The sequence below is a fragment of the Hyperoodon ampullatus genome, assembly GCF_949752795.1.
Source record: "Hyperoodon ampullatus genome assembly, chromosome: 5".
NCBI lineage: Eukaryota > Metazoa > Chordata > Mammalia > Artiodactyla > Ziphiidae > Hyperoodon > Hyperoodon ampullatus.
The window spans coordinates 36,242,688-36,259,953 of NC_136918.1; the positions used below are offsets into that span (position 1 = coordinate 36,242,688).

Below are 17,266 nucleotides of genomic sequence, written 5' to 3' on the forward strand. Positions count from 1 at the left end.
TGGTACAATTATGATAATAACCAACATTAACTGAATGATTACTATGTGGCACTGTTGACTTGAGTTCTTATCCATTCAGCCTCAGGACAACTCTACCAGATCAGTGGTGTTATCTTCATTTTGCAGTGAGAAAGCTGGCAGGCAAATCCAAAAAGTTTACCTCCAGAGCCACTATGCTGTTCTAACACCCTCCCTGTGCATTTTTACGGGTATGGTTTTTAGGTTGCGTTTAGAAGTATATACTTAAATACAATGTATCCATGGTACTTTTTACTTACATGCCATGAGTTCGTGGCATCTAAGAATCAGAAGTAGGGGATTGTGGGATTATTGTGGGGATCAGAAGATGAGTATCTTACAGTGGCTTCTAGAAAAATCGTGTATCAGAGGGCAGGTGTTGCAAGTTGAGTAAATGAGCCTGCATTTTCAGAATCCTATCATCTTAGAACTGGCAAAGGCTACTGAGAGAAAGGCGTCAGTAAGGAGGAATGTTTTCTGTGGTTTTGAGAACGGTTCCTCCACACAAAACGCCCTGCCTCCCCTATCTGTCTAAATCCTTCTGATCTTTCCATGCCCACCCCAAATGCCAGCTCCTTCTGAAAGTAGTCTCTGGTTATATTAAAATATATATCAATACATGGGAGATACTTTCAAATCATTACGTGATGAAGCCAGTAAGTGAAAGACGGATTTTATCATTAAAGTTACCCTCGCTCCTCTCCTGGCCTCAGTTTCTCTAAACTGAAAGGAAGTGGTGGCTTAGACCATCTCTTCCTTTTATAATCTCCACTCTTTTACCCTTTTCAGATTTCTGCCAAAGCTGCCTTGAAAAGCAGCTCTCCTTTCTCAGACCTGCAGGCGGCGGGTCCTCCTTGTTGGCAGCTCAGCAGGGCGGGTCTGGAGAAGCAGGAGAAGAGGCGGGGGCTCCGGGGGAAGCGCGGCGCGCAGCCACGTGACTTCCTTCCCAAGGAGCCTCAGCTGCCGGCCTCCCAGCAACCGGTTCGTCCCGCCTAACGACGTCCGCGCATCCTGGTTGGCCCTCGGGACGCTTTTGGCAAGGTGGCTCCCACGGTCGCGCCGCTCACTGGCTTCCGCTACCGTCGCTCAGGCGCGTTGCCCGAGCGCCCGCAGGCGGTGCTACCGGAAGCCCCTCCTATTGGCCGTCGTGTTCGTGGCTGGCTGGCTGCGGCTGTCACTCCGGGTCGTTTCCCTGAGGTCGGTCCTCTGCTGGGGGCGGGAGGAAGAGGGGCAGGACTGGGGCCTGACGAGCCGTCGCTGCCGCCGCCGTCTTCGCGGCTGCTATGACCAGCGGGCGAGGCGCCCTCCGCAGCTCTGCGCAGCGCTAGTCGCGGCCGTGCTCCAGCCGTAGCCGTCTGGGTCCCCAGCGCAGCCGCTCCCGCGGCTCCCTCGGCTCTTCCAGCGCCGCCTGCGAGACGAGGCGGAGGCAGGATGAAGATGACGGTGGATTTCGAGGAGTGTCTGAAGGACTCGCCCCGCTTCAGGTAGCCGACGCGGCCGCCTGGCGCCGGGCCGGCGTCACCCGGAGCTGCCTCCCCCGGCGGTGGGGGCGTTAAAGGCAGCCCGCGAAACGCGCGGGAGGCCCCGTAGTCCGCGCCCTCCGACGGGGCAGGCTGCCGATGCCGTCGCTCCCGATCCGGAGAGGGCACGACAGCCCCGACTAGCCCTTCGTGAGGGGCGAGGCTGGGCCAGAGGAGGATGTTGCCTCCTTATCCCCCTTCCTCGCTCTCTGCCCGGGGCGGAGCGCCCGAGAGGCGGGGCGCACCAGCTCCGGGGAACTGGGGTGCAGCCGCCTCCCCGAAGACTCGTGCCCTTTGCGGTGCGCGCTCTCGTTCCCTTCCTCTTGCCGCTCGTCCTTTCCCCTTCCTTCCGCTGCTTCTTCGTTTCCACCCCCACCCCAGCCCTTCTTTGAGGGAGCTTGCAGGGCACCCTGCTGCAGTTCACTTAGTTCCTTTTACCCCGAGGAGGAAGGAGTGGGGGGCGAACTGGGGTGTCGATTCCTGCTGCTGGCGTGTCCCCTGCCAGCGGGGGCTCCTCGGAAGGCGCTGGCGGTTGATTTTGCACGGGAGTCGGGAGGTGGGAGTGCTTTTACCAACAGTATTCTGTCCACCTTGGTCCGAGACTATAGGCTTTTCTTTACACCTAAGCTCTTTGGAGGGGCACCGCTGTCGAGAGGTACCGGGCTGAGGGGTGAGGACTAGGAGAAACAGTGAATTTCTGTTTTGAGAACGGAAGTAGGAGGGCCCTGAAGATGGCATTTCTGTTCCTCTTCCAGCAGCGTCGGCCCGGGAGGGCCCCCTTCACCGTCGGATGCTCCCAGTGGATCTGTCACATAAACCGACGTGATGGCACTCCGATTCACATGGGCTGGCCACCCTGCCTTGAGAGAGGCGGCAATCCTGAGGGTGTCCAGAGCACAGACTCTTTCGGTTTCGGGCATCGTAGGAAACTCTTGAATTGTTTTGGAGAATGGAGTTTTGCTAGGTTGTGTTTTACAGTGCATTTATAGGGCTGTCCTTAGGCCTTAAAAATAAGGCCTTTAGAACTTCCGTTAGATAGTGACATGTCTTGAAAGCGTCCCCTGATCATTGATGTGTGTGTGCCCGCTGATCTCTAGGCCAAGCCTGGGTTGTAAATTCCTGCATCCTCTGCCTGGGAACTAACTGTTCTCATCGTTATCGCTGTTAATTTCATTTGCCATTTTCTTTTCAGTGAAAAGCAAAGAAAACTATTGTAAAACTAAGGAACTCCTACTTCTAAGAGAATGTCCTTTGGTTTTTTTGTTTGTTTGTTTTTTGGTGTTAATTTTATTTGGAGCTTAGGGCTATTGCTTGTAAAAACGTACACCTGGTTTGATTGCTGTTGTCGGTATTAGTTTTTAAAACTTACATCGTGCGTGATTTGATGGACTCAGAGGAGATACAAATGGATTGTTTAGGACAGCTTTGCAAGTTAGATTCCAGGACTGTGTGGCAAAGGAAGTAATTTTTAAAGTGTACCTTAAAAAGTTCCACTTTTTTGGTGAAATTGTTGTTAATATTACTGGGTAACGAGGTAATCACGGCACTTTTTACCTAGAGAGTGTGGCTTTGTGCTCAGTTTGTTTCACAGTTTAAATTTCATTAAAAAAAAAGAAAGTTGAGAGAAGTGATTTGGAAATGCTTCTAATCCCTGGTGTTGGTCACAAACCATGTGCTGTCTTTGTTTTTAAAATAAAAGAATCATTGAATATAAAATAAGAGGAAAAGATACTGATTAAGTCGTATGGAATATTATAGTGAACGTTTGTTAGACTTGAATGTAATTTCTATTCTATATTAATTAGGATGTTAGGGATTTTCTAGAGTTGTTTCCGGTATTCCAGTTGCTGTTGGCTGCAAATTGGGAAGACAAACCAAGATTCAGAGAACTCTAATATCTTGTATAATTTGTGAGACTAGATTAAATTTGCAATAGAGTCAAGAATGCCAGGAAATAAAAGTCTCATCATTCACACTCCTAATTTTTACAGTTTTCCTATAATCCCATTACTGTGTAGGTTTCTATAGCATTTGAAAATAATGTTTCAGAAGTCTTTTTATTCACATGCCTTATGTATAAGCGAAACTTTTAAAAGCATTGTGCACTTTATGAGTGATATATTGAAGTGTTTGTATCAAAAGAAGATTTGTGGCGGCTGGGCTTGTTTTTTTGATAGCAAGGCAGCTGTACTATTTATTCCTTGTAGTGTCCTGATCTACTGTGCTGCTTTAAATCTAATTACTATTTTTATTATCCTTCACAAATGAATCTTGTGGAGTTTAAGTCTGGTATGTGGACATAACTGCCTTGAATGTTGTAGAATCAATGTAAATGGCAGCTCTTGCTGAAGAAAAATTTCATCAGTGTTCAAGCTTCAGACATTAATTTTCCTATTAAATTGGTAAGGAAACAGGAAGACTGGTTGAAATAGGGAGAGAAGGATGTTGCAGTTGCAACATTGTTTTTAGTAATTTGAATAGTCAGTGGTTACTTTTACATTCCTGTGAACATTTTGTTTTGTTTTTAGATTGGAAGGCACATTTCATTATGTAATTTTGGGTTCCCTTCTTAGTTTTTTAAAAAAACCAGTCTGAAGGTCAAAATCTTGTTCATTTAAAATCTGCAGGAAAGTGAATGCATCTAAGTGTACGTTTTTAAAGTGGGAATTATCCATTTTGACCAACATTGGTTGAAGAAGTTTGAACTTGTTTGGGCCCTAAACTGTAAATTTATAAAATTTTTATAAAAATTGTGCTTTTTCCTTTATATAAACATATGGTTCACTCAGGAAGTGAAATTTTATTTGAAACAAAAAGTTGAATTAGTGCTTTTTTTTTCTTTTTTTTTTACAGTCCAGGTCTTTTATTTTCTTTACACCCATCATGCCATGAATTCATAGGGAATGGGCTCCAACAGTTCAGGCTCCTTTCCATTGGTTCTCACGATGTGTGCTTCTCTGGGTAGAGCAGGCTGGCGCTTCAGTTGAACCCAAGTACCTTTCTCTTTGGCTTCCTTCTTTTTCTGATCATTTTCCTTCACCCGTTTCAGGAAGCTATCTCGGCTCTTAGAATGCTTAATATGCTCGATACGCACATTAATTCTCTTGGCAAGAATCTTGCCCTTAACTTGTTTGTTTACAATGATGCCAACAGCATGCTGGGTAACATTGTAGACTCTCCCAGTTTTGCCATGGTAACATTTGTGGGGCATTCCTTTTTGAACAGTGCCCATTCCCTTGATATCTACAATATCACCTTTCTTGTAGATTTGCATGTATGTGGCCAAAGGAACAACTCCATGTTTTCTAAAAGGCCTAGAGAACAAGTAGCGGGTGCCCCTCCTCTTCCTCTTTGTGTTGGTCATTTTGGCGAATTACTGGAAGATGGTGGTTCCGCTAGTGCTTTTTTAAAAAAAATTTTCTAATTTATTTTTTGGCTGCTTTGGGTCTTAGTTGCGGCACGCGGGACCTTTTGTTGTGGCGTGCAGGCTCTTCTTTGCGGTGCACGAGCTTCTCTCTAGTTGTGGCGTGTGGGTTTTCTCTCTCTAGCTGTGGCACGTGGGCTCCAGGGCGCGTGTGCTCTGTAGCTGTGACGCGTGGGTTCCCGAGCGCATGGGCTCTGTAGTTTGCAGCACGCGGGCTCTCTCGTTGAGGCACGCGAGCTCAGCAGTTGGCGGGCTTAGTTGCCCCGGGGCGTGTGGGATCTAACTGGAGTTCCCTGCCTTGGAAGGCAGATTCTGTACCACTGGACCACCAGGGAAGTCCCAAGTGCTTTTTGACTTGTGGAAGATTTTTGCTCTATTTCATTCCTCAAATATAAAAATATTGAGTCTTTATCTGGTATATTTATTTTTTATCCTTAACAATGTTTATTTTGCACCGTTCTGAAGGTTTTTTGTTTGATTCTATTTCAGATATGATCCTTGTTCAGCAACTTAGGATAAAAATCTTAAAAAGATGTTTTAGGGTGAAAGGTTTTAATTGTTGAAAGACATTGGAATAAATAAGTAAGTAAATAAATAAATAAATGCCCGCATAAGTGTGTGCGCCTGCACACACATACATATAATGTTTTGCTCTTAAGCTGGTGCCAATCCTGGCTGGTTTGCCTTTTTACCTTCCATATTTAGAACAGGTACACTCTTAACAATTGGTACTTTATATACATGGAAAATACGGTGGGCAAGAGATGAAGCAAAATGTGTTTTTATTTCAGAAGTGGTAGAATGGCATTATAAAGTATCAGTAGTTTTATCATGAACCAAAATACAGGAACCCAGCTACTCCTCATTGCAGCTTCTAATTCCTCATTTAATGTAGTACCAGCATAAGTTGAAATAAGGAAGAACAAGCTTTTATAACATACCAGACCTTATACTAGATGCTTTTATAGCTACCATCTCATTTAATAGTAAAATATATTACGATGTAGGAATTATTATATTTGTTTTTAAAATGTTTAAAAAAATATTTTGAGAAGTTAAACTGACTTCTTTTTTTAAATTTTATTTATTTTATTTTTGGCTGTGTTGGATCTTTGTTGCTGTGTATGGGCTTTCTCCAGTTGCAGAGAGTGGGGGCTACTTTTCGTTGTAGTGTGGGGGCTTCTCATTGTGATGGCTTCTCTAGTTGCGCAGCACGGGCTCTAGGCACGCAGGCTCAGTAGTTGTGGCGCACGGGCTTAGTTGCTCCGCGGCATGTGGGATCTTCCCAGACCAGGCTTGACAGGGCTTGAACCCATGTCCCCTGCATTGGCAGGCGGATTCTTAACCACTGCGCCACCAGGGAAGTCCAAACTGGCTTCTTAATGGTGGACTTTCAAGTGGTGGACTTGGAAGTGAATCCACTCTTTTACTCCATCTCTTGAGCCACAGGCCTTATTGCATTAATTAAATTTGCATTAAGTGTGTGTATGGTGTCTTTTATAATACAGAAGTTTAAAAACTGGCTTTCGTGTATTCCCTAGAAAAGTGTTCCCATTACCATTATTATAGGATATTTTCTATTTTTAGCAATTTTTAGTTTCATGTAATGCAGCTGGATTTAGTTTTGAGTGTGGGAGATAATCCTATTTTATTTTCTTCCTAATGGAAGCCTTTGTCCTAATACCTTTTATTGAATAATCCATCCTTTCCCCATTGATTTAAAATTACACACATATGTGCATATACATATATGTATACGAACATGGGTCTTTTACTGGATTCTACTCTTTTCTACCAATGTAATTTTTTGTTCTCCTGCAAATATTGTTAATATATTAGTTGTAAAATTTTATAGTCTGTTATGATATCCGGTGGGACAAGTTTTCCTTTGTTACTGTTTTTTCCAAAAATTTAATGGCTGTTCTTGAATATTTTGTCTATATAATAGCTTCTTCAATTTCAGAAGAGGTTACGTCTTTCTATGTATTTTGGCCTTATTTATTTAAAACTTTTTATTATGTAAAATTTCAATGATGATCCAACTACATGCTGTTTATTAGAGAAATACTTTAGATTCAAAGATACAAAGAGATTGAAAGTAAAAGGATAGAAAAATATAAACAGTGCAAGCAGTACCCAAAAGAGAGCTGGAATGGCTATACTAATATCAGATAAAATAGACTTTATGACAAAAATTACTAAAGATAAAGGATGTTTTATAATGATAAAAGAGTCAATCCATCAGGAAGACATATACTTATAAACATATGCACTTAGTATAGCCTCAAAATACGTGCGGCAAAAATTGACAGAATTGAAGGGAGAAATAGAAAATCTAACAATAATAGAGACATAAATACTTTCAATAATGGGTAGAACAACTAGCCAGATGGTCAACAAGGAAATAGAAGATGTGAATAACACTATAAACCAAAAAAAGATTTAATAGATATCTATAGAACACTTCATGCAGCAATAGGAGAATTCATATTCTTCTCCAGTTCACATGAATACATTTTCTAGCACAGACTGTATATTAAGGCATTAAACAAGCTTCAGTAAATTCAGAAGGATTGAAATCATGAAAAATATGTTCTTTGGCCACAATGGAATTAAATTAGAAGTCAGTAACAGAAGGAAATCTGAAAAATTTATAAATACCTGAAAATTAAGCAACACATTCCTAAATAACCAGTGGATCAAAGAGGAAATCACAAGGAAATAAGGAAATACTTTCAGACAAATGGAAACAAAAATACAACATACTAAACTTATGGGATGCAGCTAAAGCAGTGCTTAGAGTGAAATTTGTACCTACAAACACCTATATTAAAAAGAAGAAAGATCTCAAATCAGTGATCTAACCTTCCATCTAAGAAACTACAAAAAAATAGCAAACTATAACAAAGCAGGGAAAGGGAGGAAATAAAAAAGACTAGAGCAGAAGTAAATGAAAATGGAGACTAGTACAACTAGAGAAAATCAGTGAAACCAGAAGTTGGTTATTCATAAGGATCAACAAAGCTGACAAGCCTTTAGCTAGACAAAGAAAAAAAAGAAGACTCAAATTTCTAGATTCAGGACTGAAAGAGGGGACATCATTGCTGTCTTACAAAAATAAGAGGGATTATGAGAGAATACTATGAAAAATTCTCAGACAGTAAATTAGTTAAGCTGGATGAAATGGATATATTCCTAGAAAGACACAAACTACTGAAAATGCCTCAAGAAGAAATAGAAAATTTGAATAGACATGAGATTGAATTAGTCATCAAAAAGCTTCCTCAAAAGAAAAGCCCAGGGACTTCTCTGGTGGCAGAGTGGTTAAGAATCCGCCTGCCAATGCAGGGGACACGGTTTCGATCCCTAGTCTGGGAAGATCCCACATGCCACAGAGCAACTAAGCCCATGCGCCACAACTACTGAGCCTGCGTTCTAGAGCGCACGTGCTGCAAATACTGAAGCCTGCATGTCTAGAGCCTGTGCTCCGCAACAAGAGAAGCCACCGCAGTGAGAAGCCCATGCACTGCAACCAGGAGTAGCCCCTGCTTGCCACAACTAGAGAAAGCCCATGCGCAGCAAGAAGACCCAATGCCGCCCCAAAAAAAGAAAAAAAAAGAAAACCCCAGGCCAAGATGGCTTCACTGATGAATTCTGTCAAATGTTTAAAGATGAATTAACAACAGTCCTTCATAAACTCTTCCAAGAAACAGGAGGAAGGAAGTGTCGCTTCCCAACTGATTTATGAGGCCAGTATCACCCTGCTACCAAAGCCAAAGATATCACAAGAAAATTACATACCAATATCTGTTACGAATACAGGTATTAAAATCCTCAACAAAATATTAGCAAACCAAATATAGCAATATATAGAAAGGATTGTACACCATGACCAAGTGGGATTTATCCCAGGAGTACAAAAATCAATCAATGTAGAAAACCGTATTAATAGAACAAGTGATGCAAACCACATAATCATCTTAATAGATACAGAGAGAGCATTTGACTAAATCCAGCCCACTTTCATGATGAAAATACTCAGTAGTGATGAATTGGGTGATTGGGATTGACATGTATACACTGATGTGTATAAAATTGATGACTAATAAGAACCTGCTGTATAAAAAAATAAATAAGATTCAAAAGTTAGAAAAAAGAAAACACTCAGTAAACTAGGAATAGAAAACTTCCTCAACCTGATAAAGGACATGTATAAAACACTCTCAGCTAACATCATACTTAATGGTGGAAGACAACGTTTTTCTCTAAGATCAAGAGAAAGTCTGTTCTTCCCACTTCTGTTTAGCAGTGTAGTGGAGGTTGTAGCCAGAGCAATTAGGCAAGAAAGAAAAATAAAGGCATACATATAAGAAAAGAAGTAGTAAATCCATCTCTACTTTTAGATTATATACAGTTATCTCTTGGTATCCATGGGGATTGGTTCCAGGACCCTCGTGGACATCGAAATATGTGAATACTCAAGTTCCTTGCATAAAATGGTGTAGTATAGTCAACCCTCTTTATCTGTGGGTTCTGCATCCAAGGATATGGAGGGCTGACTGTATCTAGTACATAGAAAATCTTAAGGAATGCACAAAAGTCAGATAGAACTAATAAGTTCAACAAGGCCACAGGATACAAGATCATTGTCAGAATCTACCACAGTTTATTTATGCATTCACCTACCAGAGGACATCTTGGTTGCTTCCAGGTTTTGGCAATTATGAATAAAGCTGCTATACACATTTGTATGCAAATGTTTGTGTGGACATAAGTTTTCCACTCATTTGGGTAAGCACCAAGGAGCACAATTGCTGGGTTGTATGGTAAGTATTGCCAGAGTATATTTAGTTTTATAAGAAACCCCCAAACTGTCTTCCAAAGTGGCTGTGCCAGTTGCATTCTCAAGAGCAATGAATGAGAGTTCCTGTTGCTCCGCGTTCTCACCAGCATTTGGTGGTGTCAGTATTCTGGAGTTTAGCCATTCTAGTAGGTGTGTGGTGGTATCTCGTTGTTTTAATTTGCATTTCTCTGATCACATATGATGTGAGCTTGTTTGCTGTCATATGCTTATTTGCCATCTGTATATCTTCTTTGTTAAGATGTCTTTTAAGGTCTTTGGCCCATTTTTTAATTGGGTTGTTTGTTTTCTTATTGGGTTTTAAGAGTTCTTTGTATATTTTAAAGAACAGTCCTATATTAGATATGTATTTTGGAATTTTTTTTTTCCCAGTCTGTGGTTTGTCTTCATTTTCTTGATTCCCTTTATTTTTGATATGGAAATTCCCTCTGTCTTTCATATATTGGGTTTACTGTTCTTGATTTTCATGTTGTTGCCTTTTCTATTTACTTATTTTTGCAGAGTGCAGTTGCCACTACCCTCCCTTGAAAAGGTGCATTTTTTTTTTTCCTTTTAGACTTTACCTGTTTGGAAATGTTTGTAGGTTTGTAGGTTGAAACCATTTTCTCTCAGAATTTGCAGGCATTGCTCTATATTCTTCGGGTTTTCAGTGTTGTTGTTGACATGTGGTGCTGTTTTTATTTGCTGATTCATTTTTTTGTCCCTGAAGTTTTTTTAGATTTTTTCTTTACTACTGGTATTCTGAAATTTCATGATGATGTGCCTTTGGGTGGGTCTTTTTAATTTATTGTCTTGGACACATACTTTCAGTCTGAAAACTCATGTGTTTTAGTTCTGAGGAATCTTGTTATTTCTTTGGTAGTTTCTTTTCCTCTTTTTTTAAGCTGTTATTTTTATATCCATATTTTGAATGAATCCTCTAATTTTCTTTTTTCTCCCCTTTTCTATTTCTTTGTCTTTTTGTTCTACTTTCTGGATGATATATCCAAATTATTTACTAATCCTAGTTTTCAAGAATTCGTTCTTACTGTGAATATTCCTTTTTAATGTCAGCCCATTCAAGAGCTTTCCTTGTACATCTGAAGAAATTAGTCATAGTCAACAATTTTTTTTCCTCTCTGAATTACCTTTCCTCTAAGGTTTTTGTTTGTTTGTTTGTTGTTTGTTTTGGTCTCCTTTTAGAAGTTTTCCTTAATGTGTTTCTGTTGACCCTTGGCTCTCTGTTTACATCAAAGAATGAGGCACTTAAAAAGTTATTGGAAGTATGGTATATTTTGTTACAGCTTGTTGACTGGTGAGTTTCACTACAGGGCAGTATTTTCATTGGGACCACTCCCAAATGTCAGTATCTTTAGGTCTTTTCTTATTTATCTGACATGTCCTTAAAGAGCCATCTTCTGCCTGGTAAATAGAGGGTAAGTGCTGAATTTCAGGGAACTGAGCTAGGGAAGGGGCTGGGGAAGGGCTGTGGGGTAGAGACTTCTTACTGGAGTTTCTCTCTCATAGGGAATTTTTAACAGAGTTTTAATCAATACTTTTGATTTAATTATGTAAACCTTTACAGAAAATAAAGCTCCCATCTTTTGTCAGTGTCAGGGAGGGGTAGTCATATCAGGTTGGAGGAGTGGAATGAGGATCTGAAGAGTCTCGTTGCTCCTTATGAGTATAAGATTTCAACTAATCCTGTTTTCACCCTCCCACCTCCTCCCACCTCCATCCCAGTATTTTGAGACATATGACATCTTCATGCCTCTAACCATTAGGGGATTCTGTATTGTAGATCTTCTTGCTTGACATTGGCTTCACAAGTGTACTTTGAAGACTTAGGTTTGGCATTTTCTGGTCTGAGTTACTGTTCTTTTATTTGCTTTTCAGTTTCCAGAATTGTGTTGCTACTGTTATTGCTTCTGTTCTTTGTCCTGTGTATTAACCCGCCTTACTTTTCTGTCATTTTAATTGGATTTTTTTTTTTTTCCTGCGGGCCTCTCACTGTTGTGGACTCTCCCATTGCGGAGCACAGGCTCCGGACACGCAGGCTCAGCGGCCATGGCTCACGGGCCCAGCCGCTCCGCGGCATGTGGGATCTTCCCAGACCGGGGCACGAACCTGTGTCCCCTGCATCGGCAGGCGGACTCTCAACCACTGCACCATCAGGGAAGCCCTTAATTGGATTTTTTGAGAAAATGGAGATAAACGGATGTATTTGATCTGCTGTTGGTATGCAAAGCATAATTTCTACTGGAGAACACTCTTTTAGGGTAGTGAATGTGGACCAAGTATGTGGGCTCTGGAGGTTGATTACCTGTTTGACTTCTTTTTCACTTACTTGTTGTGAGACCTTGGGTAGGTTTCTTACTTTTACCTAGGCTCAGTGAGAACAATACTGCATTACTGAGAATTCAAAATGCTTTTCACCGAAGTAGGTGCGGAGTACCCACTTAATAATGCTAATTCCCCTTCCTCTTTCTCTTGTATCCTTGAAGAGAAGCTTGGATGATTTAGTTAAGGATGCAGGCATTCCCACGTGGAAATAATAAGCTATCGGTTGGAAGCATCTAGAATGCATGAAGGATTAGGCATGTTACTTGTAAATATGAAAATCATCTGTGTTGTGGATGATGAAACAATAAAAGTAGATGGACAGACTTCACTTTGTAGGAGAGCAGTAAAGGTCTTTAAAAAGGGCCATATGTAGATTTTATGTGTAGAGTATTTAAGAAAGAAGAGTGAGCAAAAGAAGAATAGGAGGAGAAAAAACAACTGAGGACACAGCGGCTTAAGGATTTAAATCCTGAATGATGACAGAGCAAAGGATAAGTGAACTGAGGGGTTGTAGAAGAAAACTACTATGAGGAAATGTACGTGTTTACTTGAGAGTACATGAAATCTGTTTCCATTGAATTGTATCTAGGATTTGGAGGTTAGACAGAAGAGAAGTGATGCAAGTTAAACCTCTATAAAGATCTGGGTAAATGAGTACATGAAGAAATTCTCATGGAAGGAATTAACTTGATTGTAATCTTGTAATTTGTACCTGAAATACATCAGGATTCTTTATTGAAATATAATGTTTTTCTGTTTAAAGTTTTTATATTTTCTGTGATGCCACAGACATACTCAAATTTAAATATAAATTTTTTCACTGCTTAAAAAGTTATAGTTCAGTGTTGAAGTGTAAAAAAAATGGTAAAATAGTTTAACCAAAGGCAGGCAATGGAGAATGGGCATTACTGTTGCAGGAAGGGGGACCCCTTCCAGGGCACGAGAGTGGGCTCTTGTCTAACACTCGGAAATGAATTGTCTGAGGAGACACATGCTGACAAAAAGCAAGAGACTTTATTGGGAAGGGGCACCCGGGTGGAGAGCAGGAGGGTAAGGGAACCCAGGAGGACTGCTCTGCCACGTGGCTTGCAGTCTCTGGTTTTACGGTGATGGAATTAGTTTCTGGGTTGTCTCTGGCCAATCATTCTGACTCAGGGTCCTTCCTGGTGGTGCATGCATCGCTCATGCCAAGATGGATTACAGCGAGGAGGATTCTGGGAGGCTGGTAGGACATATGGACTGGCATTGCCTTTTGACCTTTACTGAATTCTTCTGGTTGGTGGTGGCTTCTTAGTTCCATGTTCCTTACCAGGACCTCCTGTCGCAAGATAGCTCATTGGTGCCTGGCCAGGGTGGGCGGTTTTAGTCAGTGGTTCCCCTAACACTAGGACAATTAATATCAAGGATTTAACTTTGTATGTATTCTAGAGTCACTTTTAGACAAAGATGTGAGCAAGTGTGTATACTTTTAAAGTTGACTCATATAAAATTAAAGTTGATGGGACTAATGATTTTAATTTTTTAGTTCTAGCCAGAAATGTGTTTTTTTTTGGCTGCACCTTGGGGCTTGTGGGATCTTAGTTCCCTGACCAGGGATTGAACCCAGGCCCTTGGCAGTGAAAGAGCGGAGTCCTAACCACGGAACCGCCAGGGAATTCCCCATGTTCATTTTTAAATAAACAAAACTTTTCCTTTCTTAAAAAATAGTTTTTAACTTGGAGATAATGTTGTTTTGCTTTGATTTTCAATTTTCTGTTCAAAGGGAAGCTTTATAGTAAGTTAAAAATCTATTTCTATGAATTTTCAAATTAAAGTATTTAAACTAATATAATAATAAAGAGACTAGATTTTATTGGTTATGGTCAGGTAATAATTTTATATGAATAAAAGGAATTAAGATACTTCCCTAGCACATTTATCATTTAATTTGAAGACCTCTTTTGGGATTTCTTTCAGGTTTTATGGGCTGGCTAAGAGCCATCTCTGTTTGTCTGAAAAAGCCTTTGTTTTTCTTTGATGTTTGAAGGCTATTTTCCCAAAGCATAGAATAGTAGGTTGGCTTTTTTCTTAAAGCACAATGTCATTTCATTGTCTTTTGTTTATGTTTTTTATGTTTTTATCATTTATGTTACAAGTTTGTTTGTCTTATTGTTGCTCTTTGGAGCATAATGTGTTTGTTTTCCTCTGGCTGCTTTTAGGATTTTTTTCTTTGACTGGTTTTCAATTAGTTTACCATGATGTATAGGTGTGGTTTGTGTCATATTCATTCTGCTTGGGGCTTGTAGGGTTTCTTCAATACATGGGGTTTGTAGAGAATCTTTCATCCATTTGTAAAATTCCTGGCTATTATCTCTCTAAATGTTGCCTCTGCTTCACTGCTTCTCTTCTTCTGGGACTGAATTCCACATATGTTAGAATTTTTTTGCTGTGTCTTACATGTCTCGTTCTTTTTTGAAATATTATTCTGCATAGACAAATAGGATATGTTTATTGATCTGTATTCCCTCATCTTCTGCTGTGTATAAACTGCTGTTAAACCTGTCTGTGGAGTTTTCAGTTGTATATTTTCACTTTTGGAAATTTCATTTGATTTTCTTTTTTATAGATTCTTGTTCTTTGGTGAAAATCACTAACTTTTTTTTTTTTTTGCGGTACATGGGCCTCTCACTGCTGTGGCCTCTCCCGTTGTGGAGAACAGGCTCCGGACACGCAGGCTCAGCGGCCATGGCCCACGGGCCCACCCGCTCCATGGCATGCGGGATCTTCCCGGACTGGGGCACGAACCCGTGTTCCCTGCATCGGCAGGCGGACTCTCAACCACTGCGCCACCAGGAAAGCCCCAAATCACTAACTTTTCATCTGTTTCTTGCAGGTTTTTCTCTAGTTTCATGAATATATTAATTATTGCCACTTTTAAGTCACTAATAAAACCAATATCTAAGTCATCTGTCGGTCTATTTCTATTTGTTTTGTGTTTTCTTGTTGTTGTTATTTAGTTCTTTCTTTTGGTGGGCCCAGTTTTTAACTTCATGCTATACATTGTATTTGAAGAACTGTAGATTCTCTGGATGATATTATCTTTCTCCAGAGAGGGTGAATTCTTTCCTTTGTTAGGTAGACAGTGTGGCAGATGATCATCCTAGTCCAGTCACTGAATAAGCTTTGTCAGTTTCCTATTGCTGCTATAACAAATTATCCCAAATTTAGTGGCTTAAAACAACACAAATTTATTATTTTACAGTTCTGAGGGTCAGAGTTTTGATACAGGTCTCATTTAGCTAAAATCAAGGTGTTGGCAGGACTGCATTTCTTTCTAGAAGGTCTAGGGAATAATCTTTATTTTATTTATTTATTTATTTTTTAAAATTTATTTATTTATTTATTTTTGGCTGTGTTGGGTCTTCGTTGCTGCACAGGGGCTTTCTCTAGTTGCAGCGAGCGGGGGCCATTCTTCGTTGCAGTGCGCCAGCTTCTCATTGCAGTGGTTTCTCTTGTTGTGGAGCACGGGCTCTAGGTGCACGGGCTTCAGTAGTTGTGGCACATGTGCTCAGTAGTTGTGGCTCGCAGCTCTAGAGCACAGGCTTAATAGTTGTGGCTTGCGCGCTTAGTTGCTCCCTGGCATGTGGGATCTTCCCGGACCAGGGCTTGAACCCGTGTCCCCTGCATTGACAGGCGGATTCTTAACCACTGCGCCACCAGGGAAGTCCCAGAATCTTTATTTTTTGACTTTTCTAGTTTCAAAGGACTGCCCATGTTTCTTGATTCATGGCCCCCTTCTATCTTCAAAGCCAGCAATGACTGTGACACTCTCTGTCTCCCTCTTTCCCTTATAATGACTCTGTGGTAACATTGGACTTACCAGATAATTCCAGGATAATTTCCTCATCTCAAGGTCAGATGATTATCAACCTTAATTCTATCTGCTGCTTTAATTCACCCAAACAGTGTAACCTGACATATTCACAGGTTCTGGGGATTAGGATGTTGGCATCATTGGGAGGCCATTATTCTGTCTACCACATTCCACCCTCTGGCTCCTAAAGTCTCACCTCTGTCTCACATGCAAAGTTTATTAACCTCATTGCAACTTAAGTCTCATCTCATCCAGGTTGCAGTTTTGCCAGAAGTCTCATCAGTGTTTGTTAGTTTACACATTACCGTCTTAAAATCATAGTGCAAAGTTTTGGTAGCTGTGCTATGGTTTTTTTTTTTTTTTTTGCGATACGCGGGCCTCTCACTGTTGTGGCCTCTCCCGTTGTGGAGCACAGGTTCCGGATGCACAGGCTCAGCGGCCATGGCTCACGGGCCCAGCCACTCCATGGCATGTGGGATCTTCCCAGACCGGGGCACGAACCCGTGTACCCTGCATCGGCAGGTGGACTCTCAACCACTGCACCACCAGGGAAGCCCCAGCTGTGCTATTTTTTATTTAGTAGTATGTTATAAATTTTCACTGTTGCTAGGAAGGTTTTATGATTTAAAGAAAATGGTTGTATTATATGTTCTATCAGGATGTTATAGCGTAACACTTATTGCCTATTCTTGTTTTCAAAGTGATGATTCCCCCACTTTTCTGGATTACAGATAATATGATAACTAATAATTTCATGTTACTTTTTTGAGGGTAGACAAATTATCTTGTACAGTTTCCCACATTCTGAAATTGTCTGGTTTTTCCCTCTGGATAGACTCAGTTTAAACAATTTTGGCAAGAATACTTGTAAGTGGTGATGTATCATTTCCATCAGGAGGCCCATGATAGTTGGTCATCTTCTGGTTGATCTCTGGTACCATGGATTGGGAACTAGGGGGAAGAGAGGCTTGTGAATCAAAAGCCTTGAAATGGGAAGGAACATGATCTTCAAGGAACTAAAAGAGACCAGCGTGGGCTGGAGCAAGTGAGCAAGAGGAACAATGGTAGGAGATGAGAGAGAGAAACAGGGATCAGATCATGTTAGGCCTTGTAAGTCATCCATCGTAAGAAGTTTGTATTTTATGATTAGTGCAATAGGAAGCCATTAGAAAGCAGTGGTGAGAGATGATAAGGATTATATTTTTAAAATATTTTGAGTACTGTTTGGCAAATGGGTTGTAGAGGGGCAAGGGTGAATGTGGAGAGAA

The 17,266-nt window shown here is 40.9% G+C and overlaps 2 protein-coding genes across 2 annotated transcripts in view; one reads left to right on the forward strand and one right to left on the reverse strand.

The window, feature by feature from the left end:
• Nucleotides 1–1,340: 1,340 nt before the first annotated feature.
• ACAP2 (ArfGAP with coiled-coil, ankyrin repeat and PH domains 2) overlaps nucleotides 1,341–17,266 on the forward strand; it is a gene marked incomplete at its 3' end in the record, with an annotated part of 162,117 nt that continues 146,191 nt past the window's right edge. The window contains exon 1 of the mRNA XM_079704367.1: nucleotides 1,341–1,502. Coding sequence (XP_079560493.1) covers nucleotides 1,450–1,502 — 53 coding nt within the window. The 5' untranslated portion in view covers nucleotides 1,341–1,449. The remainder of the gene's footprint in view (nucleotides 1,503–17,266) is intronic.
• Nucleotides 4,368–4,902, reverse strand: LOC307053966 (large ribosomal subunit protein eL21-like; the record flags this gene model as incomplete). The annotated part of the gene is made up of 1 exon (XM_079705450.1): nucleotides 4,368–4,902. One exon carries the CDS (start codon nucleotides 4,900–4,902, stop codon nucleotides 4,420–4,422), a length of 483 nt encoding a protein of 160 aa, XP_079561576.1. The 3' UTR covers nucleotides 4,368–4,419.